Source organism: Eulemur rufifrons, chromosome 6 (genome assembly GCF_041146395.1).
Source record: "Eulemur rufifrons isolate Redbay chromosome 6, OSU_ERuf_1, whole genome shotgun sequence".
Lineage (NCBI taxonomy): Eukaryota > Metazoa > Chordata > Mammalia > Primates > Lemuridae > Eulemur > Eulemur rufifrons.
The window spans coordinates 81,541,194-81,565,521 of record NC_090988.1 but is presented as its reverse complement, the minus strand read 5'-3'; the positions used below and the strand labels follow the sequence as shown (position 1 = coordinate 81,565,521).

At 52.4% G+C, this 24,328-nt stretch overlaps 1 protein-coding gene across 1 annotated transcript in view; it reads right to left on the bottom strand.

The window, feature by feature from the left end:
• Positions 1–589: 589 nt before the first annotated feature.
• PRR5L (proline rich 5 like) overlaps positions 590–24,328 on the bottom strand; it is a 52,582-nt gene continuing 28,843 nt past the window's right edge. Inside the window, exons 5-8 of the mRNA XM_069469827.1 lie at positions 21,783–21,874; positions 16,253–16,393; positions 11,292–11,418; positions 590–1,256 (exon numbers count right to left, since the gene is read on the bottom strand). Of these exons, the coding sequence (XP_069325928.1) occupies positions 862–1,256; positions 11,292–11,418; positions 16,253–16,393; positions 21,783–21,874 (755 nt within the window). The 3' untranslated portion in view covers positions 590–861. The remainder of the gene's footprint in view (positions 1,257–11,291; positions 11,419–16,252; positions 16,394–21,782; positions 21,875–24,328) is intronic.

Below are 24,328 nucleotides of genomic sequence, written 5' to 3'. Positions count from 1 at the left end.
ACACATGTTAAAAATTCAAGTCAAATCCAGGTACAGACTAGTTGGTTGTTTTCAGCCGGCCTCTCATACCCACAGTAAGAAATCGGTCCATTTCTGAAATGAGAGAGAGATGCAGGCAGCAGCTACTCCTCCGGAGTCGGTTCCTTGAGCTCGGGGGAAAACTCCAGAGGGAAATGCGCCGCTCAGTGAAAGACGGGGCTGCTCCAGCCTTGCAGCCTTCCGGGGCCAAAAGCCAAAGGCCTCCGTGTAGGCAGCACAGGATCTGGAGGCAGTGAAGGCAGCGGGGCAACTCTTTCCCAGTAATTCTGAAACTAGAATAAGGAAGCCACGTTCCCAGAGCCATGCTTGGCAAGAGTGCAGGATACTTTCACTCTACACAAAAGGAAAGGGGAAAGGGGCTACCTCCCTCCTAACTCTCTTCACGCAGAAGCCTCTGCATCACAGGGAACCTACAGGGGAACCCCAAAGACCGACACATCCTTGGTGGTTTTGTGTGTGTCCTAACAACCTCTAGCTACAGTCATGCTAAGGGCATTGGCTGTATCCTTGGGAGGACCTGGCAGTCCAACATCAGGGGGGAAAAGGCTCAGAGTTGAGGATCTGAGTCAGGCAGGCAAGGCTGGAAGTCAGAAAGTGACCATTAGGCAATTGGGTCTAGGTGGCTGCAACGAGGGGGTCACAGTCACCAAAATGAAGAGGTTTACCACAGGGGTCTCCCCCTAGGGCATTTCACCCAGGCCTGTACCTCAAGAGAAATAAGGCAGCATTGCCCGAAGGAAGAGCCCCTCGGTTGCCCACGGGGATGGAGCTGTCTGCATCCTGGTTGCACAGCAGGAGCTGGGAAGCCCCGGAGACCTCGACTCAGCTGAGGGAAGTGCAGTTCAGCTCTGAGCCCTCCTGGCTGCCACCCGCCCCCTCCTCCAGTTTGTCAGGGCTGTCGGTGATGTTGGGCTCACTGGAGCACTGCCGGGGGTGCGGGGGGAAGCTGGGCGGCAGGAGCAGGCACTTGTCCTCGCTGCCTGCCTCCTCCCCCAGGCCTGAGTGCATCATGGTGGCCATGGCCAGCAGCTGGATGTCCGAGTGGGCATTGGCCACTGTGTGCCGCCGCACGCTGCCGCACTTCTCCAGGTAGGCCTCCCCCTCCTGCTCCGTCAGGGGCGTCAGGGCCATCTCGTTCAGCGGCCGGCTGGCCGTGCTCATCGGCAAGGCATAGTTCAGCAGAGTCACCTTGGGCCGGACCCTGGAGTGCCGCCTGCCTGCAAGAGAAAAACCAGCAGAGGCTGTCACTGGGGAGGGGATAACGGTGGTCAGAAGCTCCCAATCAATTTGGGGGAAGAGCGAGGTGGTGGCTCAACCTTTAGGAACAGCTGTAGGCACAGCCCTGCTGAAACGCAAGGGAAGAATTTGGCGACATCTAAAGGTTTCTCTTGCAACTTTACCCATTCATGCCACACACCACCCCTGACCAACCCTACCCTGTTAGGTGGTCAATAAAAGCCTTTCCTTCATAGAGAAGGGTCAAGGGAATCATTTCTCTTTCCTAGCTGCTGCCTGAGCTTCATTGGATTTGCCCTAAATTCCCTTTCAACCAATTTCCTCAGAAGACCTGGGTGTTGGCTGGCCAGCTTCAAAGAAGCCCCTGGCTCCTTGCAAGAGTGGCCTCTGTGTTCCAACAGATGACGTGAAAGAGGCCTCATAAGCTTAAATTCTGCAGAAGAGGTGACTGGGGAGTGGCCTCAGCTATCAAAGCCAAGGCAGCGGGACCATCCTGCAAATCACATTGAACCAGGACGACCAGTGCCCTTGTCTTCCACCAGGTCAAGGGCCTGGTACCTGTGCTGTCTGTTCAAGTCAATTCTCCCAGATTCAAAGGGCCTTTAGCACCATCACAGGCAGGCTAAGTTCCACGGACCGCCCCGAGGAGGCAGACACCAGGAGGGCTCAACACAAGTTGTGATAAAACTGCTGCTTTTGAGCTATCACCACAATGCAGAAACTGCTGAACCCTGACACGCACCTTTTGAATCTTCCTAAAAACTGAACCTAAGTCACGATATAGTGATAGCTCCCACTTTACAGAGGAAAAAAAGAGTATCAGAGAGGTAATAACTTATCCAAGGCCACACAGCTAAGAAGGCAGAAGCTGGGACTCAAACAAGGTCTGTCTCACTCCTTGCTCTTCCCGATGCGCGTGCAAAGCACACCCCCAGCTAGAGGAGGCGAGGTGCCCCAAGGAAGGGCAAGCCAAGTGCAGGGGGTTCAAGGGCCTGAAAAAGCCTGCCTGTCTGGGGACAATCAGGAATCCTGCCAGGGAGGCTGTGCATTGGCAATGGGCCTTCAGGGTGACAGAGCTCCCGGAGGGGATGGGGGGGTGACGGCGTTCCAAGCAATGGGAACAGCCTGAGCAAGCAGCTGAGACAAGGCGCCATCAGGTCCCAGCCTGGCCGGAACACACAGCACAGGAGACAGTGGGGATGTGCCCAAGTTGGCAGGATGAGCCGTGTCCTAGGAGGGAGGGCCCTTGAATGCCAGACGGAAGCATCTGTGATGCGTCAGGCCAGGGCAGGGCGGGGGGAGGCAGGTAACCCTGCAGGTCACGGGGCAGGATGGCACGATGCCTCTGCAGCCCCCTTGGCAGGACGGGTTGGAGCCAGAGAGGCCAGAGTGAGGAAAGCCAGGGAGAAGGCTCGGGGATTACGTTCCATGACAGATATGGATCCCGTGTGAAAAAAATTAGCACTAGCATCAGAGTCGAGGTGAGAGGTGATCGGGACAGGATCTAGAGTTGTGGTGATGCGGGCAAGACAACAGAGACTGACAACAGAACCCAAGAACAGGAGACCACGGGAACAGGGTGGGAGCAGGAGGGATGGAGATGGTGGCAGGCACTGAGCCGTGGTGGGACAACAGACTTGGGGAAGGGGTGAGGGCCACAGGCAGAGCCCGTGCGACCAAGAGCTGGGCTCTGGCTGGGTCGCATCTGAGGAGCCTCCACTGCCAAATTGCAATATGTGACGCTGAAGCTGGGGAGAAAGTTTCTACATAAAGACAGGAATTTGGTTATTTTCACATAATATTTAAGGACATTGGAAAATGCTTGCAGTATAATATTTGGTGACAAAAGCAGAATATAAACGACAGTATTATATGTATTTTTTTCTTTTTAAACAAAACTGGGGTTATCCTGGGTGTTGAGTTCATGCACATATGTATGATAACTGGGAAGGCTGTATAGTAGTTGTTGCTGGGTAAAGGTATTACCAATGATTTTTAAAATTTCTCCTTTATTCTTTTGGGGAGATACTTCTCAAATTTGAGTCCATGTGCATGCATTTTTCTTATAATGACAAAAAGAAAACATTTTGGGATATGAAAATTGCAGAGTCCCGAGGAACTTGGTGATGGCTGGGGCCCTCAGAGTGAACGTGACCCCTCTGACAATGAAGACAGGGTCAAGGACTAAATTGTTCTCCTGTATGCATCTGTGTGGGGTGGATAACATGAGAGAGGCCTCCTAAAAGGACAATAAAAGTACTAAGAGCTAACACGCAGGATAGCGCTTAAGAGCATTGGGAGCTATTCTCAGCATCTTGTGTCTACAAACCAATTAAATCCTCTCAACCCAATGAGGTAGGAGCTTTTACTGCTATTTTCATTTTACAAAAGGGAAACTAAGTCACAGAGAGGTTAAAAGACTTGTCTGATGTCTCAAAGAAGAGACTGGGCTGGGCCTGGAACACAAGCATTGGACTCTGGAAGCCGAGTGTCGTACCGGCAAGCGCCACTGCCTCTCCAGAAGGAAGGAAACCCTGGGCGGGTCGGAGAGGCAGGAGAAGAACCAGAACAGTAGGGTCACTGAAGCCTGGGGAGAAGATTCCCAGAGGAGGAAGCATATCTACCAGCAACTCCCAATCCCCAGCCATCCCCTCTCCCACCTTCCAGCCCGTGCCAGTACAGAAACCTACAGAGCCTTGGCCAGAGCAGTGGCACCATGACAAGGTCCCAGAGAAGTCCCCCCTGCCACCTGCGCTCCTCTCGAGGCAGCTTTGCTCTCTCCCTCTGAGGCCCAGCATCCTGTTGTGAGTTGGACGGAGGAGCTCAGCCAGGCAGGGGTGCGGGACGGTCCGGCTGCTGAAGCCAGCCTGGCCTGGGAGAGCACCATTTTGAAGGTGTGGCGATGCCCTTAACACAGCTGTGGAACTGTGGGCTGGGGGACAGGCGGGTCCTGTTCAAGGCCTTCTCTTCTCCTCGACCTCCGTTTGTGCCAGAGCACAGCTCTCTCCAGCCTTCCAATCACCCACACCTCGTCACCTGTCACTGCCTTCCACAGCGCCCATGTCCTTGACACCCTGAAGACCCAAGAGAAACACACTCCCTCTGTCAGCAGGGCAGGGAGCAGTGGAGCGGGGTCTGAGAGCATCACTATTCCCGCCACACTTGGACAGGACAGGGCTGACCCACCTTCCAAGGGGAAAGCAAACTGTGCTGCCATAGACTGGCCTGGGGGACATGGCCCACAATGCTTTAGTTTACTCTCTGCTCTTCCCATGGGTCTGGAGGGCCCCGGGACACACGTGTCAGTCACTTCTAGAGCTCACACTCCTGGATACGGACCGCAGTGAGGGCTGCTCTGCAGCGTCCATCGGCAAAGCTCACGGCAGCTCCCATCATCGGACCGTTATGTGTGTGTCTATGCGTGTAAGTAATGACAAGAGAATGAAATTCTAATCCTTAGGACTAAATCTCCAAGTCTACTGGCTCAGAACCCCAAGGGACCTATTTGGTGGTAACAATAACAATTTTTCAAAACCAAATGATAATATGTAGAAATTAGAATTCACTGAATTAAGGGTTTGGAGTGTGTTCCCATCCATGGGCTCACTGTTCAGTCCCAATCTCCCCCTAAAACAGGTAGGGCTGGTCTCATTATCCCCACTGCACAGATGACAAAACACAGCTCAGCCCCAATTCTCTTAGGTTCTAGATGGCAGTGCCCAAACTCTGCCCACGACACGCTGCTGTGTCTCCGGGCACTACTGCTGCCCTTGGCAGCCACGCTCCTTGAGCCAGCCCACCCTCTGAAGCGGAGCAGTAGCAAACACTGCGTCCCAGCAGGTGCTAGACAAGAGGCTGGCAGTGGCCTGGAGAGGGGTCATTGGCCCTTCTCTTTGGGGACAGGAGACAAAACACCAAGGAGCAACCGAGAAGAAAGAATCCATGCCAAGTGTTGACAGAGGTTCTTTCTGAAGCAGGGACGCTTGTACCCTCCAAGTTTCTCATTCCTATAATGTCTGCATTCTTATAATAACCCTGTATTACTTTTATAATCCCCCAAATCGAGAACTATAAAATAGAGTTCAAAGCAGCAAGGACCCCATTAAAGAACTGTCCTTAAAAAAACTCCCTGGAAAACGATTCATTTCTCTCACACTGCTGTTAAAAGCAAGCACTGTAGACTGTTGTTGGGAAACACGCTGTGGCCTGAACCCTTCAAGCAGCCCAGCAGGAGGCTAAACTAGACCTGTTCAGTGGACATTTTCTACGTGCAAATCTCTGTGCAGAGGGTAGAGCCAGAGAGGCAGACAGTAGCTAGATCATTTCTACTGTTGGCAAAGACTCAAATAATGTTTTATAGGCGTATGGGGGACTCCTGCTTGGGGAAGGAGTCTCAGGAAAGAAGCAGTATTAATGGTGGATTTTACAACATGGCTAAAACTTGGGCCAGGCAGATATGGCCGGAGTGGCAGTCCAAAAAGAGAAGAGTCAGAGAAAAGACTGGGCCCAGAGAGGACACAGGGTAAATTGAGGTAACAGGGACTCGATTTGCACGGCCGACACCTGCAGCATCGTTGGAGGAAATGAGAATTCGTGTGATGGTTTCCATGGGTTCCAACCCCATGGAAAGAGCCCAGGAAAGGTGTCTCCGATGGTCCTCAGAGGGGTCCCCAGGCAGTGATCAGACAAGAGAGGCCACCTATGGCTGCCACTGAGCAGGGCTCATAGGCTGAGAGCCGGAATCAGAGCAAGGAGGCCAGCCCTGGGTAAGGGACCCTGACACCTACCCCCTCCTTCAACACTTTTTAAGCTACTACCTGTATATGCAAAACGCTGCATTAGTTGCTAAGAGGAAAAGAAAAACAAATCTGCTGAGGCCTGCCACAAGGGGCTTGAGCCCAGCGCACGTGTGCCTGGGAGGAGGGGTCCAGTCTAATGAGCAACCATTTACTGAGCATCCGCAATGTGCTAGGGACCATCCCCAACAAAGGAGTGCTCCACCCACATGCTTTCCTTCTGACCATTTGCAGAGGAACCTGAGGTTGAGATGTTGAAGAACTTTACAGTCACAGTTAGTGATAAAACCAGGACTCGAGCCCAAGGCTGACAGCAGAGCCCCTGCTCACGACCTGCACGCACGTAACTGTCAGAACAAGGTCTGTGGGGGACACTGACAAATAATCAGGACATAGCAACACAGCATGGCAAGGGCCAAGATGTGGTTTGGGATCCAGGGGAGGGAGAGAGGGAGGCATACATAAGCCCCCCTGGGAGTGATCCCAGGGGGCCAAGGCCGCCTCTAGCTGGGTCCCTAACACAGCAGGTGGCAACTCTGCCTGGCCCTGCCCTGAGACAGGGCAGCTTTTCTCTCCTGCTGTCCCTGAACAGAAGGACAGGGCCTCTGTGCTTAGCCCTCCGCAGCTCAGAGAAGTTAGGCAACTTGCTCCAGGCCTCACAGCTGAGCCCCAGCCCTTGTGGTTTCCGAGGCTCCGGCTCTTTCCACGGCTGCCTCCACAGCTCTCTCCCTGCGATGACTCACGGGAGGGGACTAGGGCTCTTCCTTCTGCTTTCTGGGTGGAATGTTTTGGTTCCCAAGACTGGGTGTGGGCAGAGCCTAGACCACAGAGGCAGCACGGCTGTGTTGAGTCCCCTGGGCAGACAGCGCTTCCTTGCTAAGCTCCCGCCAGGCTCCAGAGCCAAACCTCAGATGAGTGCGTCAGCTGTGTCCCCACTGGGGTCAGTCCCACTGGGGTCAGTCCCACTGGGCCCCTCGGGAGGCCTTGAAACCCAGAGAACTACCCACGCTCTTGCTTGTTTTCCTCCCCTTCTTTCTACTCTTTGCCCCAGGGAGGGCTGGGTCCTATCACCCAGGGAAGGGAATCTCATTAAGGGACTCATTACCTTGAAGGTACCCCTGGGACCTACAAACTGGTCCTTCCCTTGCAGGGGTGCCCTTTAGCAGGGAGGGCTGGGTCCTGCCACCTCAGCCAGCACCTCCAGGCCACCTCCTCTTCCCTCTTCTGGCCTTTCACACGGGGTGGGGCTGGGGAGCCTTTATTCCTTCCTCACCCTCCAGGAGCCCCGCTGAGTGCTGGCATTCATCCCTGCACCCGAGCTAGCAGCTCCTTTCAAACCCCCGGAGAGAAGCAAAGCTGGATAAGGCTGTCCTCAGGCCCTTTGTTGGGGACTCGGTTCCCAGGCCTTTGATCAGCCAGGCTCCCGGCCGGGCCCCACCGGGAGCGGCCACCATAAAGCAGCCATTGTGACCCCTGCACACCAAGCCCATTGTGGGCGCCGCTCTCCGGCCGGGCAGGCACCTGAAAGCCATGAATGCCTGGCTGTCACGCAGGCAGAGCAGTCACACCCTCCCGAAGGGGACGGGCCCTCGCTGGAGACACAATGGAGGGGACTGCTGGGAGGCCGGGGCTGCCGTGTGGAGGAGCCCAGAGTGTGCGCAGGAGGTCCCTGTCAGCAGTGGGGACAAAGCCTGCAGACTTTGGGAACTCGAAAGGTGGGACGAGGGCTGGCCTCTGATGAACCCTCCTCTTCACCCCCACACCCACCCCCTGTACAAAAGAGGCCTCTTCGGAGGGGAGGGCGGGAGGGCGGGAGGGCACCCTCTGGCTCCAGCACAGCCCAGACGACGCGTCTTCTCTCCCTGAGGCCAGCTCCTAGGTCCAGGGCGAGGCCTGGCGGGCTCCTGGGCGCAGGGAGCAGCCCCCGTGAGTAAACCGCTCTCCAGCTCTGCTCACCCGCCCCACGGGTGACTGGAGACTGAGGCACGGCAGGACCAGCCCCAGCAGGAACAAACCCATGCCAACAGCCTGGTCGGTCACGCAATGCGGGTGGTGGCTCTGAGAGGACCGATCGCCCCGGCTGCCCCTGGCCACTCCCACCCCACTCAGGCCCCAGGGGGGCATGGCACAGCCCCCCACGGTGAAGGGATTTCTCACGCCCAACTCGACTCTTTAGTTCTTACCTCAGCCAGTCGTGTCAACACCCCTGCCCCACAAGCAGGATAAATATTATTGTCCCATTTTACTGAAGGACTGACTGAGGCCCCAAGGGTCCTCTCTGTATCTGGAAAGGGATGTCCTCAGTAAGGAAGGCACCATTGTGACCACTTTATTTTTTTTTGGTATCCAGAGGTTTGGGATGAAACGTCTCGCCTAGGATACTTCTTGGGCTAAGGAACTCCTTGGCAGTCCCTATTATAATAAAGTCTCCTCCTAAATGCTGACGGGCAGGTAGAGTGAAGGGAGAACCCGTGGGCCAGCTGAGAAAGGGCCAACGGCTTGGGCTTTGGGATCCTGGCTCCAACAGCCAGGTGACCTGAATCCTCACTTGCCTCCCCTGTAAAATGGGAACAGCAGTGTGAGCCGTGGCCTGGCATCCAGCCCACCTGGCACAGTGCTCAGGACATGGCCTGTGTCCAGTGGTTTCCCTCGCCATACACAGGCAGCTTTGCAACTCTGAAGCTCTTTCAGTTCCTCAAATGCTCTGCCCTCCTGCTCACCTCCTGCCCTCCAAATCCTCCCAAAGGTCCTCCTCTTGGCCTGGGTTAGTCTTCCCTCCCTGTTTACTCAGGTACCTCGTATCTACCCCACCGGTCCCATCACAGACATCACTTCCTCCAGGGAGCCTTCTCAGATTTCCTCATCAAGGTAAAGTCCCCCACTGGGGGCTCTATGGCCCCTATCCTTCTCCCCTTCAGAATATTTGCACACTGATGAGTCACTGACTCGTTGGTGACTTCCTCATTGGGCTGTGTGTACTGGAGGACAGGGACGAGTTGGTTTTGTTTGAGGATATATCCGTAGCGCCTCACAAGGTGCCTGGGACACGGTCTTAGAACACATTTGGTGAAATAATAAAAAGATTAACAAAAAGAGGGTAAGGTTCTTCCCTCTGCCTCTACTGAGACAACTCTCCAGAGGCAGGGACTCTCCTCAGTGCAAGAATAAAAAGGTCTTTATAATCGGACCAAAGCGTGCGTTATTCTTATGTTTGCTGGAAAACGAAAGGTCTCCTCTCTGACAGTGAGTCCTCGCGGAACAAACTTCCAAATCCACTCTTGCTCCTGGTGTGGGAGACCAGAACATACCACCCCAAAATATGCCTCCCGGACGCGAGGACTGCTGAGCTGAAGGCAATGATGAAGCCGGCACAGGAGAACTCTCTGTCCTCCCTCACTTGCTTAAGAGCAGCACCCAGATTTACAAAGACAAAAGGTACCCTGCCCGCCTTCTGCCCGGGAGAACAGAGATTCACCCCTGAAGACAACTTTAGACCCTTGTTGTCTGGAGATGGTACCAGAGGAGTCTACATTAACAAGCTTTACTAACTAACCTTTGTCTGCCACATACTTGTCTTCCCACAAGTTGCCACTCCTAGAGACTTAAAAGTCCTTTTGTCACTTCTCTAAAAATGTACCATTCTTTGTTAAAGATGCTACATAAGCTGAAATTCAAAGCCACCTCTTTGACAACTACTCATTCCCTGGGTGTGGCCCAGGTATATATGAAATATACATGTTAATAAACTCCTGTTTGTTTGTCTCTCATTAATCCATTAGAGGGGACTGTTCTAACTAAGAGCTTATGACAGTTGAAGAAAAACTATTTTTCTCCCCCTACAGTGGCATTAGGCCCCAAAATGGTGGCATTCCTGCCACAGCCCAGCTAACATGCTGACGTACTGACATCTCCCTGGATCCCCCAACCCCAGCTCCCCAGACTTGGTGAGCTGAGCCAGCAGGAAGGTGGGCTCCAGCTTGGGGCCAGGGAGTAGGGGCAGGAGACTGTTTGCCTTCAGTGTCACTGCAACGCTGGCTTGTCCCGGCTCCTGGCTGGAGTGAGCGAGCCAGAGGAGGAGGGGAAGAACCAGCAGGCAGAGGCGGGCGCTGGCACCCTGCAATACGCAGCGGCTGTGGTTAAGCCGGTGTCTCCAGAGAAACATGACCAGGGTCGTGGAAACTGCCGGCTGGCCCTGACTTTTTCTGTGGTAGAGAGGCCCAGAAAGGGGCAGGGAACCTCGCTGGAGGCTGCTCCTTTCTTCGAGGTTCAGCTACAGCACCACTAAGGTGAGCAGAGCGGGCAGTCGGTTCCCAGCTCAGTATCTGTTTCTGCCCCTGCACCTCTCTGCGGGTGCCGGAACCCCCTTGTCTTAGGGTACAATTGCCTGCCATCATCTAACATATTTTTTGAGTGCCTACTACGTGCCAGGCCCCATTCCTGGGGACAGAACAACGAACAAAAAATTCCTGCATTTTAAAGGCTTACATTTCAGACAGTGACTGTGTCTTTTATTGCAAGCCTTTCCATACAGCTGTTCTACCCAGACTGTGGTCTCACCGAGAGCTGCTTTATATCATTACATTATATAGCTATTCCTACCCAGCCCGTCTGCACCGTGGTCTCACCGAGAGAAGGGAGAGACCTGATTCAGCTCTAGATTCTCCCAGGCACCCAGTACAGAGCCTGATGCTCACGGATGCTCACTTTACAGCCACCAAAACAGGCCCCGACAGGATTCGTCCCCAAATCCAGGAGCCCCTTTCCTTGTCGTGCGGTGGCGCCTACAGAAACGGAGCGGGAACCAGCCGCTCACAACACCTGCCACACACAGACAAGTTGGCTTCACATTCCGAGCTGCTCTCAAAGGGAAATGCATCATGAGTGGTTTTTCCGTTGAGGGCGTAACAAGGCAGTTTCTGGTATCAAATATAGACAAATTAATGTCCCAGGCACACGAATAAGATCAAAGCCACAGATCAAAGATGTGGATGAGACAAGCGCCACCACAGAGGCACCGTGTTGGTCCCTGGGGAGGAATCGGCAAGGGAGGAGGAGGTTTCTGCAGCCTGGGGAGGCCAGGAACGTGAGTGAGTGAAAAGCACAGATGAGCACGTGACCCACAGAGGAAGGGAAGGCGCGGCACGTAATCAGCGTCCCATTAAACAGAGCCGGTGTCGTCGTCACCGAGGCTCCTGGCAACCCGGGAGCTGCGCCCCTTACCCAGCGTGTACGTGGGGCCTGAGAAGCCACGGTCCCCGCTGATGCCGAGGAAAGGAGAAACCACTTGCTTCACCAGCTCCTCCAGCTGCAAATAACCCTCACTGGGGCCTGTGGGCTCGTGAACGCTCTGGAAATGAACAGCCAAGAGAGACAAAGGTCAGTGAAAGCTGCCATGGCCAGCAGGCACCCAGTCAGCGAAGCCTGGCAGCCCTCGTCCTGCTGCAAGGCAGTGTTGCCAGCGGGCAGCACCCTTGAGGCTAGAATAGAGGAAACTGAGGCCTGATGCCCTAGTCACTTGTCACAGGTCTCTGCGATGAGATCTGTGCATGGTCAGCCCCACGGCAGCCTCTCCCACCGGGCCCTGTCAGTGCACCTGGGTGGGCCTGTGCCGGCCCCAGGGTTGAGGGCAGCCTGGTCCCAAAGGCAACAATCCCACCCCCACTGTCACCGTGACCCGTTCACACACAGCACAGGCACTTGACGTGTAGCAGTGCATGGCGGTCTCCCAACAACCAAAAGAGGAAGGTGCTCTCACTATCCCCCTTCTACGGAGGAGGAAATAAAGACCCAGAAAGGTTAAGCAGCACGCCCAGGAAAACACAGCCCGTAAATGGCAGAAACCCCAGCCTGGAAACCACCCTACCTGGCCCTGAGCCCCTCTTACTGCCACTTGTTGCCAGGCTAGAAACGAAAGGGGTAAAGAATATGGACAAGCTCAGGACAATCAAAGAAAGGGAGAATTATTCTAGAACTAGGCACAGTTTTAGCACCAAGACGAAGAGCCCGTTTCAAAAGCTCAGCACAACAGGAGTCCTCAGAGCTAAGCCCTGAGTAAACACCAACTAAAACAAATGACCACCGTGGTCAAAACCCAAAAGGAACCAGTAACCAACATTTTCTTTTTTTTTTTTTTTTTGAGACAGCGTCTCACTCTGTTGCCCGGGCTAGAGTGCCATGGCGTCAGCCTCGCTCACAGCAACCTCAAACTCCTGGGCTCAAGCGATCCTCCTGCCTCAGCCTCCCGAGTAGCTGGGACTACAGGCATGCGCCACCATGCCCGGCTAATTTTTTTCTGTATATATTTTTAGTTGTCCATATAATTTCTTTCTATTTTTAGTAGAGACGGGGTCTCGTTCTTGCTCAGGCTGGTCTTGAACTCCTGACCTCGAGCGATCCACCCGCCTCGGCCTCCCAGAGTGCTAGGATTACAGGTGTGACCCACCGCCCTGGCCAGTAACCAACATTTTCTAGAAAACCAGCAGCCTCCTAGGGAATCCAGTGTCTTGCTGGAAAGGATTTGAAGGCATGTTCTCATGTTGAGAGGCTGCAAGGAAGCAGAGACCACCGGGCAGGAGACGGGGCCTGAGCAGGAAAGAGACAAGGCTCCGTGGGGCTGTGCTCAAAGAGGTTGTCCTGTCAGAGATTTGGAGGCTGGGGCTGGGAAGGGGCCAGAAGAGAAGACAGGCAGAAAAAATGCGTGGCTTCTCCCTCATGCCTCTCCCTGCTGTAATTCCTAAGTGCTGAACCAGGAGAAAGGGCAGAAAAAGGAGCAGCAGTGAAAGGTAGGAAGAAAAGGGGTAATGAGCACGTGATTTGGAGCTGGCTGGTTTCCTTCCAGAAAGGCAGCTGGCGAGAACTTGGCCTGCACACAGCCCTCGAGGAAGGTGCTGCCCTCAGCTCTTGGCTGGCTGCGACTGGCTATGGAATTTGTGTGGCCTATTGCAAAAGGAAAATGCAGGTCCCCTTGTTCAAAAATTATTATGAATTTCAAGAAGGTGACGGGAGAAGATTAAAGCAAGTGCAGGATCCTCAGAGCACAGGCTGCACACCCCACCTGGCTAGGTGGGGCCCCTCAGAATGTACCACTCTCAGGGTGATTTCGGGACCTGTCTGCTCCAGGCGGGAGGGACCAGATCGGGAGGGACCACCTGGGAGGGACCACCAGATCGGCACACTTCAGGCTGGGACAGCCTGAGGGCAGAGCACAGGGCCCATGGTAGGACAGTTTGAGCCCCTTGTGCATTCTGAGAAGGGTAGAATAGGTTCAGGGATATTTTGGAAGAGCAATGGAAAAGGAAGAGATAAAGGCTGGAGAAAGAACTCTTTTCTCAGGTAGTTTTGAAAAAACCAGCCCCAGGGCTCATGGCACTGTGAAAAGGGGGGCAGTGGGGAGAGAATGTACAGTTCTAAGTACTGAGGCCCAAACTTCCGACAGCAGGAATAGCCCCAGGGCAGTGCCACCTGCAGCGCCATGGGGGGGGGGGGGGGTGGCCTGCGGCTCAGGAAGATGAACTTGGGCTGGGGAAAGACCCGAGGCCCTCCAGGTCATGCTCCAGGTCACGCTCCAGGTCACACTCCCAGCCCCAGGCGCTACAGCTACTGGGGAGAACATTCCCAGGAGGCCCTCAGGAACACGGTGCCACATGCCCCTGTCTTAGAAGCTGACAGGCTCTTCCCAGTACCTGGGAGACTGCGGGAGGGAGGCAGCAGCAGGGAGAGGCCGAGGGAAGGTGGAAAGAGTGAGAACTGTGGAATGGGGGACACTCAGCTCTCTCACAAATGAGATGTGACCCTGAGCCGGGTCGCCAACTTCCTCTTCCATCCCAGCTGCGAAAGGGGCAAAACAGTGGAGTCTATGCCATTTTCCTTTCCTTGCCTGACCTTCTAGAAATTCACCACGACGTTGGAGCTCCTCTGACTGTACTTTCCTCTGCCAGAGGGGAGGCCCCGCACAGCGGTCACCAACAGGGCTTTTAGGAATCAGTCCTCCTCAGGCTCTTACTGGCTGGCACCATCATTCACTGAACAACGTTTAATTAACACCTACTATGTGCCAGAGACTGTGCTGGGGGCACAAGAGCGCGTAGAAAACATAAGGATCCGCCTTGAAGCTGCACCATGGAGAGATGGAGGCAGATTCTCCCAGGCAAACAGTCGAACTCATGCTTGGGGATTCGAGGGGATGACAACAGTTTTCTCATATGGTTGCCGGGTTGCCTGGCACAGAGCCAGAATGTCGGAATGTGCTAGATGTTTTTCATTACAGAGACAGGCCCCTCTGTTCCAGCATCAACACGTGAGAGCCTTCACCTGCTCGACTGGACCGATTCTCCTTCCAACAGAACCAAACCACCACCACCAAAAACACAAAGGGATCACTTCTCATCCCCAAATATTATCAATGGAAACGGGAGGGTGGCAGCCCAGAGGGCTCATTTTCAGGACCCCTTATTCAGGATCCAAGCTCTCATCCAGGCTTCTCAGACATAAGCTGCACACACATTTTCTATCTCCTTCTCCTTTTCTTCCATAGAAATGCCTGACCTGGCATTCCAGCCAATGACAGCCATCCTCATCCTCTTGGGCCACTCTCCCTCCTCTGTGATTACAGGAAAGGGGGAGAATGCCCAGAAGGACAGCCCAGCTGAGAAGTGAAAGAGAAGAGCAGCTGGGAGGTGGGGGAGTCAGGGCCCCAAGCCTGGCGTTCCGTCCCGCTGTGCGGACAGCGTGGGGCCACCCCAGCCTGATCAAAAATGAAGCCCTCAGCCGGGCACAGTGCTTCATGCCGGTAACCCTAGCACTCTGGGAGGCCGAGGTGGGAGGATTGCTTGAGCTTAGGAGTTTGAGACCAGTCTGAACAAGAGTGAGACCCCATCTCTACTAAAAATAGAAAAGTTAGTCGGGTGTAGTGGTATGCACACCCATAGTCCCAGCTACTCGGGAGGCTGAGGCAGGAGGATCACCTAAGCCCAGGAGTTTGAGGTTGCTGTGAGGTGTGATGACACCACTGTACTCTACTCAGGGTGACAGAGTGAGACTGTGTCTCAGGAAAAAAAAAAAAAAAAAAGAAACCCTTTACCCTGGGGAGGGCCAGAGCTACTGCTGCAGCATCTGAGCTATTAATATTTAGAGGTACGAGGCAGAGCAGTCCCCTAGTGGGGGTGCCCCGAGCCCACAGCCCTGTCCTTTGAGACCTGTGTCCTGTGTGCCCCTACCCATAGGAATGGGTCACCAAGTCCCTGTTTATACTGCTTGATCCTACTCAAGGTGACAGCTTGGGCAAAGGAGTCACCTAGCTCAAGGTGGACCAATCAAACTCTCGTCTCTGGGGAGGAAGCAGGGAGTCCAAATCTTACTACCGTTTACTAGCGGAGGGATCTCAGGCAGGCACGTGAACCTTTCAGGTTTCAGTTTCCTCATCTGTAAAATGGGAATAACAACAATGCCTGTTTCATAAGGTGGTTGTCTGCATTATTTGATTAAGAAAACACACTTACAGTCCTTGGCTCGTGTACAGAGCCAGGGACCAGTAAATGTTAGCCCATCTCCCTAATGTTGATTTAGAATTGGGATTAAGAGACACTAGGCAGACACCAGGTGGTCTCCGACTGGAAACACATGAGCCGTGGGTTGCCACACTGGGTCAGGAGCAAGACAAACACAGAATACCAAATCCAGGAGAGACTGTGTGAAGCCAGGAGAGGCAGCATCAGAGAGAGACAAGACAGACCAGATACAAGCAGAGACCAGGAAGTGGAGAAAAGCTGGTGGCTTCATGGCCTGACATGGCCTCATTCCCGACTATAATTCCCCATGAAGTCCATCTACCCTGGTGGCCTTCTGGTGAGTTCCTGGTCTGGCTTGAGCTAGGCCAAAGAGGATTCTTCGCTGTAACTTGCAACTGTGGCTCCCTGACATCACTGGAGAGGAGAGAAGGGTATCCACTTCCTGAATGAAGGACCACGCTTCTTTCACCACCCAGTGCAATCCCAGCACTGAGCATGGCACCAGGGGCCTACCAGGCGCTCAGTGAGAGCACATCAAATGAACGAACTCATGAATACTAAACCAAGCTAGGATGCTCTGGGCATTTAATCCCTTCCCCCTTATCCCACATCAGCAGCCTCTTCCCCCTCTCCTTCTCTCCCTCGGCCTCGGGGCACATCCCAGCAGGGCCTCACCTGCAGGATGAGCAACATCTGCACGATGGACGAGGGTGGCTTGGGCTGGGCCAGCAGCAGCAAGTCGCCCAGCTTCACCTTCAGCAGGACCAGGTCTCGGAAGCCCAGCAGGGAGATCTGGCGGATGGTCAGCTCCTGGCCCTGGACAGCAGAGAGGAGCGGGAACCGGGAGGTGAGACATTGCTGGATCCGCCACCAACCACGTGAGGTTCAGGACAGCACGTGTTTACAGAACGTCCAGATGGGACAGGATGAGCCAGGAGGAGGCGGCCCAGGGGGTCTGTCAAAGAATTGAAGAGCCAGCCCCTGCCCTCTGGAATTCAAGCCTCTTTCAAGATAAGGCGTAACTCAACCTGCCTGAATGACCCGACGACTATACAAGACACATATGCAATAGCGGCCCTGCTGTCATAAATGCTGAGCAGGCAGGAGGAGGAGGATGGAGAGAAACAAGAGAAAAGATCACTACCACTGCCCCACATCCAAGGCCGTTTCCTCAACCTCATCTGTAAGATATCTGAGCACCCATCACCTGCCAGGCAAAGGAAGAAAACATCAGACCTGTTAGATTGTTATATACAGGCCAGGAACTCAGGAAGAAAAAAAATCAGGGAAGTAGAAGGAAAGGGATGTGTTCAATTGAGAGGGTGTCGGGGGTCAGAGGGTGAAAATGACAGCTAATCCTAAGAGCTGACATTATTAAAACTCCATGTGCCGGCGAGATTCTAAATACGTTAAACGTAGACAACACACGTAATCCCCACAACCACCCTTTGAGATAGGTTCCATACTAAAGCCTACACCACAGGTGAAACACCCTGAAGCCCAGAGAGCTACTGTAGTTCATCCAAGGGAGAGCCGCACTCCACCCAAGCTACTGGATTTCAGAGCTCCTGAAGCTTCCCAAGACCAAAAGGGAAAGGCAGGCCCGTTTCCCAGACTCCCCTTCGCACACATGCACCGTACACACAAAAGTTCAGCTGCTCTTGGGACAGCCAAAGACATCATTAGGGTGTCTACCCTCCCAAACAGCACATGGCTTCCCATCCGCCAAGTCCACCAAGGTTTAAACTTCCTTGAGGAAGTTTTACATTTCCTATACCTCCCTAGCGTTGTATAGAAACACGGGCAAGGGTGGATTTGCTACGTCTGTATCTCCCCACCCTCCACTCCCAACAGACACGCACAACCACCCTCCGTGCCTTTCTCTGGCCTAAAAAGAATTATAAATGGAGCTAATATCATGTTGAGTGCTTTAAATAGGCTACCTTAATTATAGGGTACTGTGACATGGTTTTATTCTTTTGCTACCTCTGAGAAGCTGGGCAGGTGGCGTCACTCTGATGCACGGGGATAAGTCCCCGTCCCTCCGGCCAGGCCCAGGGCTCTGGGTACTGTATGATGCTGGCAGCTGATAGGGCATATCCAGTTTTGTACGCAACCTTCCAGTGAAGTGAACAATAGAACTGTTTGATTTAAGCTATAAAAGATGGGGAAAGAGAAGGAGGAAGACTGGGGCACACAGCCTTCTAGAAACCACTCCTAAACCGATTCTGGTGCAAAGGGAAGACCGAGAGGTTAGAAGAGACAATTCCAGGACCTCGTGCTCCAACTACTGCCAAGTCAATTCACAGAACTGATTTTCCAGGAGTTCCCTTGTAGGCCATCAAGGCCCCCAGGAGGTCTCCTCATTTCCCAGCACAGCACACTAGAGAGACAATTTTTATTTATTTTCCTTTTTCTTTTTGGTTTTGATTTTAAACCATAAACCAACAGATATTTATAGGCAAAGATTAAAACAGTTCAGTAAACAGCAGAAGTCGTCTTCTAATCTCTTATTCTCACTCCACACAGGTAACTACTCTTAAAGGTTTTTATTTATATTCTGAATTTTTCCAGAAAGTTCTTCCATCTATAAAAATCACACATATAACCTGTAAGCACAGATAGATTATTATACCCTTCCTACTGTTCTGCAACTTGCTTTTGTTTAACTTTGTGTATTTTGGACATCTTTCCATACCAGCACATACTAACCTACCTCATTCTTCTTTAAGGCTGCATAATATTCCACTGCATGAACATTCTATTTCACCAACCATTTCCTGACCAAGATGCCTTCATAATTTTTTTTTTTTTTTTTGCCTACAAACAATGCTATTATAATAAACACACTCATCCATGTCTCTCCGAGTACTTTCTGTTAGCGTATCCAGAGGATAGTCCCTTAAGGGAAAATTGCTTTATTAAAATATGCTTTTAAAAAGTCTTACGGATACTGCCACACTGCCCTCCCAAAAGACTGCATCAACCTACACTCCCAGCAACAGTGTATGAGAGAGCCTATGATCTCACACCAACTGGGGGGATGATATTTTAAGTGGGATGACAGGAAAATACAGGTCACAGCCTCACTTAGGCAACTCCAACTTTGCCACATCTCCATGGCACAGTGCCAGGCACAGCGTGGCCACTCAGGATCACCCATTCCAGACCCATCTGCTTAGCCCATGAAATGTGAAAAACGGATCCAAATAAATGAGTCATCAGCTGTACAGAGAAAAATAATAATGATGATATTGATGATGACAGCAGCAATTCTTAAGCCCTTACCGTATGCCGTATGCTAAACTAAGTGCTTTTTGTATATTATCTCACTCTTTCTTAACACCGCCGTGAAGTAGATATTATGATTTTATAGAAGAAAACCGAGGCTCTGAGAGGTGAGGTTATCTTGCCAAGATTATCAAGACGGTAAGTGGCGGAGTGAGGATGTGAACCCAGGCCAGGCATGAGCTAACTCTGCAGCCCACGTGCTGAACCACTCTGCTCTTCGGTGCCGCTGTCCCAGCCCTGCACCCCCACTTCTTTCCCAGATTATTCTGTTACCGTTACCTCTTCATGTGAAATACCTACAGTCATTTGGGAATAGGCTAGGCATGGGCAGATACAGGGTTTACCTGGAGAAGATGAAAGATTTTTGCCTTTGGGGCTTCCCAGTCCATGGTTAGCTATTACACACTCAGGAGAAAAAGCCTGGGTTCATAAGTGACCAGAGGGGCACGCTGAACCTGTACCTGGTGCCTCCTTGTTGAAAGGCAAGCTGAACCGGGCCCAGACAGCAACGTGGTATGCCACTTACGTTAGAATTAGCTCCAGTATCTCACGTCATTAATCCTCCCACAGCGCGAGGCTTTCTCTCGAGAACCTTTTGCTGGTCTCCAAAACCATAAAGGCTTTTCCCGTATGCAAAAACCTGGCCTCTGACGCTGGCAGAAAAGACTTTTATGGGAGGGTGCAGCATACCCGGTTTATCCCAACCTACCATATAAACCAGTTAATCATTGCCTTCTCAGAGGATCATCTGGGGCCACGAATCAGAGCACGGGCTTGTTACCAGGCCCAGACATCTCTTCAGCCCACAATGAATCAGAGAAGGAATTCATGCTAACCTAGAGTTGGCTTTTCTGTTCTTGTTTTAGGCTGGGAGGGAAAACAGCATAACAAAACCAAGCCCATCTCCTCACAACCTGTGTCCTCCAGAAAATTAAAAAGTGCATGTACACGTTACCCTCAACGTGCCATCCGGTTTCTCTAGGCTGAGCCAAAGAAAGAGTAAAAGCTAAGTGCATTCAGCCCTGTAAAATCCTGAACATGTGGACCTGGGTCAGTGGAGAACAAAAATGAGGGGAGAGGCACAGTTTGCCCCTTCTGGGTACCCACCACTTTTGGTGCCCATCTGCCACGGAGCTTCCCCACCCACGGTCTGAATGTATCTCACCCAACAGAATCAAACAGGGTGAGCACATGCGGATGCCCTCAGGAGCCGACAGGGAGAGGGAGAAGCCGGCAGGTGGGGGCCGCGGCAAACTGGGGAGCAGAGACAAGGTCCAAGGCAGTGGCCAGGGCGTCGGGGGTGAACAGGGGCAATGTCAACTGTTGCCAGATCTTACACGTTTTCAAGAAAAGCGGGGCAGTGGCATCCTTTAAGCCTCATGTCTGGGGTCCAGCCTGACTCTGAGGTTTTGAGGGCCCTTCTTTGCCCTCCTTGGACTGTACTGGGGCCATGTCCACCCAGATCCCACACTTCCTACTCTAGAACCATCCAGGCACCGGTACCCTGTCCAAATGGCCCTAAGAGAAACCCAGGTCTGCACAACCCCTCTAGCAGGGTTGCCAGATAAAATTCAGGATGCCCAGTTAAATTTGAATAGTTTCTTTAGTATAACTATGTTCCAAATATTGCATTACTTCTTGTTTATATATGCAATTCAAATATAACTCAGCTTCCTGCACTTTCATTTGCCAACTCTGGCAACTCTATCCCCCTCCCCCAGGTCTGTCTTCCTGAGAGAGGACCCACTGCTGGCCGACGGGTGACTAATCCAAGGATGGGGCAGGTTCCTGGGCACAGGGGCTGCATGGTCCACATTTGGGATGACAAAGAGGAATGGGCTGCGGGCCAGAGGCTTCTAGCTGGGCTTCCTACTGGAAACGGTAGGGGCAGGCCAGAAATGGGAAACTGGGAAACTTCCCGGTTTTTAAATATTTGACATATATTTTAAGCAATTCTAAATCCCTTTAAACACTGTTCAGACCAAATAGTCCACGGGGGCCCTTACCCCTGGCATAGGGTCATTCCGACTGCTCCTAACGTCTCTGCTCTGTTCTGCATACGGCACCCACGCCAACAAAGCCTGATTGATTACATGTGAAGCCTTAACCCCAGTAGGAGGAGCAGGGCAGAGCGCAGACTGCAGCATGACACAGACATGTATGTTCACTGGAACATCTGTTGGTCAACCTCCCTTAGAGGTGGCAACTGACCTGGCAGCGATCCGCGTGGTATCAGCCTCCGCGGAAGGGGGCAAGGATAGCAACACAAGTGGTAGGATGAGCTGAGGTCACCGAACAAGAACACTAAAGAGACATCACTCGTCTTTTACTCTAAATCCCTCATTTTGCAGGAGGTGGGATGGAGCCATGCTCAGAGAAGTTAAACGATTGTGCCCAAACCCGCGTTCTTGAACCCAAGTCTACCAATCCCTGGTCCTCTGCTCTTCCTGCTACGTCGTGCGGCTTCTCATCTTCAGAGGACAAGGAACAAACACCCTTCCTTCCCCACGATGTGAGGGCAACAGCAAACCTGCTGAAAAACCGTGCTTCAAAAACAGTGAGGGAAGGAGGAGAGAGGCAGGGGGAGAAAGAAAAAGGAAAATCTCCTTCCCCCGTCCTCTCTGCTTCTGAAAACTAAGAAAAACAAACCACTCCAAGAATATATAGACATACTCAAAACCAAGAGGGTAAGGAGAGCCTACAAATTGCTAGTTATGCGGGCGCTCTTCTTCGCTTGAAGTTAGGTACTAAATTTAGAACCAGAGAGCCCTCAAAAGATCTCCAAGGTCCTTAACCAACGCAAGCGCCCAATCTGCAAGTTTTCTCCCATTCACCAGGAGGCCCCGGGCTGCCAAGGCCAAGAGAGAAGACAGATGGCGGAGGCCAGCAGGAGGCGTTCGCCAGGGAGACTGACCTGAACTGGATAAAATATTGCCTGCAGGGTGGGGAGAGTCTCAGTGAAGAAGTGGTCCCAGACTTCAGCCAGAACCTCAATGCGATTTTCACCTACACGAGGGCGAGAAGATGGGAGGGGAGGAAGAAAGAAAAGAACTTGTCATTACTTGTAGGAGAGGCCAGAAGACAGTTCCATGTAAAATGCAAAGTCGCACATGCTAGGAAACTTGCAGCCAGGAGCTGGTAAAGCCCAGAGGGCAGAGATGTGGTGCTGAGGGGTCTTTAGCCCTGGCTAAGACCACCAGAAGTTCTCAGGGCAGAAAATATATTCGTCTCTCAAGGATGCACACCTGGATGGAAACTCAAACTTCACGAGGAAGATTCTAAGTGAGAGGAGTAGCATTTGGTGCCGGGGGCAGGAAGAGAGCTCGTTGTCTGCATTTGATCTACAAGGTGTTGCTACAGTAAATGTGGGGTTGGGTGGGAAGACACAACTGAAATAGGCAAATATGCCCTTCTGGTCCCCAATCCAGAAAAGGGAGCTGAAATCTTAAAACCACATAGTAACTGCTATCACGTGAATGGTTACAACATTATCAGGCACTATGCTAAACTACTCATCTATAAGGTATCTTAGAGTAAGACTATTATCTCTGCTTTGCAGGCTCAGAGAGGCCAAGTAACTGCCCCAGTGTCACACAGCTCAAAGGCAGAGCTGGGATTCCAGAACCCATGCTTTTGACTAACCTAATCTGGGAAGATCATGTGCACAGTTAGGTACTGTTTTGTTTTCTGACTGGCTTTATTCTGGGTTTGAGCTGTCAGTGAAGAGAGGCAGAAAGGACCTTGGAACTGTCCCTCCACTGAGTGCTCTACAGTAACTGGGAGGGCAGCGTTCTCTAGAGAGGCCACCTGCCAAGCACAGGGCCACCTTCTGATACTGTCCCTGCTCACCCCTAGGATCAGGAAGCCTGAGCTATGGCCAAGTGCCATCCCCAGGCTAGAGCACACGGGTCACCCAATGCCACCACAAGGCTGTGTGAGGAACTCCGCACCTCCAGGAAAGACGGGCCCTGGCGGAGAGGAGCCTGCACGGCGGCCGCTGTTTAATGACCTAGATAACAGGGCTGATACTGGGCACCGTCTCTGCTCATCCCAGGCAGAGAAACTGGGTCAGCCAAGATTAGACTCCGAGAGATGCATTTGGCAAGACGCTGCCAGTTCCACTGCACAAATCTTGAAAGATGCATTTGGCACCTTCCGTCTATTAATTTAATGGGCACTAAAAAGCAGGACTGAGGAGAGAACAGAACAAGGGCGTGACTAGTAGCCAGCAGGTTTTAAAAGGCCAAGGTGAAATACACCAGGGAAAAATGCAAATCCATGACACCCAATACTTCCCTGCACAAAGCACTGATCCCAGTTTGTTGGAATTGCTTATTTGCTTCTGTCTCCTCGCTAGAATAGGAGTAAGAACAGGGCCTTGCCTATCCTGCTCACCGCTGTACTGCTGTGCTTGGCACAGTGCCAGGCACATCGACACATCAATCTTTAAAATTCTTTGAATGAATGAGTAAAAAGTACCATATAGGCTTTAGCATATGCTGAGAGTGGAGGGTGGAAGGAGGTTACGATTTAATCCAAATATGGGACAGGAAAGTCTCTCCCTACTGTTCAAATGCCCCTACTACGAATTGTATCTTAGTACTTGTCCTGCTTGCAGTTTTGTGTTTGGGATGATGTGATTAACATCCGTATCCATGACCAGTCTGTGAGTTTCACGAGGGCCTGTGATCCTACGACAGTTCTGTCCACCACTGAGTCCTCACCACCTAGCAAAGTGCCTGACAGGTACCAGATAATTGACAAAGGTTGGACTGAATCAATCACCATCCTCTTTCAAATGTAGGCTACGCTAGTTCACTGCAGGGAGAAGGTGGGGAAGTCAAGAGGGCCATCTGAAATGTGAGGTCACCCCGGTTCCTAAAACCAAAGTAAACTCAACACCTGGACAATGTACCCCAGAGGGGAAGAGGCTACTCCATCTCCTTTGCTGATGGCCCTTATCTTACGCCTTCCACGGCAAGGACAAGCAGAGGCCCTCCCGACCTGGAGGAGTGGGAGGGAGAGGACCCTGCAGGTCAGTGCTGGCTGGTGCCTACTTACTTCCCCCTTCAATGCCCAGACGGAAAGCTCATCGCACACGGGGTAATCCTAAAACCCGTCAGCAGAAAGGCGCCTCTTGGGAACCCAGGTCTAATTGCTGGCTGCAAACAAACTTCAGAGAGTAATGGAGGTTTTGGAAGGTGTTCAGAGAAGACCATCAGACAGACCCAGGCTAGCAAAACCGGGTAACCCTGGGGAAGAAAGAGTGAAAGGACACAGGCGATTTCACTTCTAGAAACAACCCACCCGTCAAGGACTTAACTCCCTGCAAAGACGAAGGGGGTTTGGATGGAAGGTTCTAGATGACTGCCCCATAAAATCTGTCCTCTAATGTACCACAGGGGTTTAGATCACCAGAAGCACATAGGTGGGTATAAGAAAGCTCCTAAGAGTCAAGGT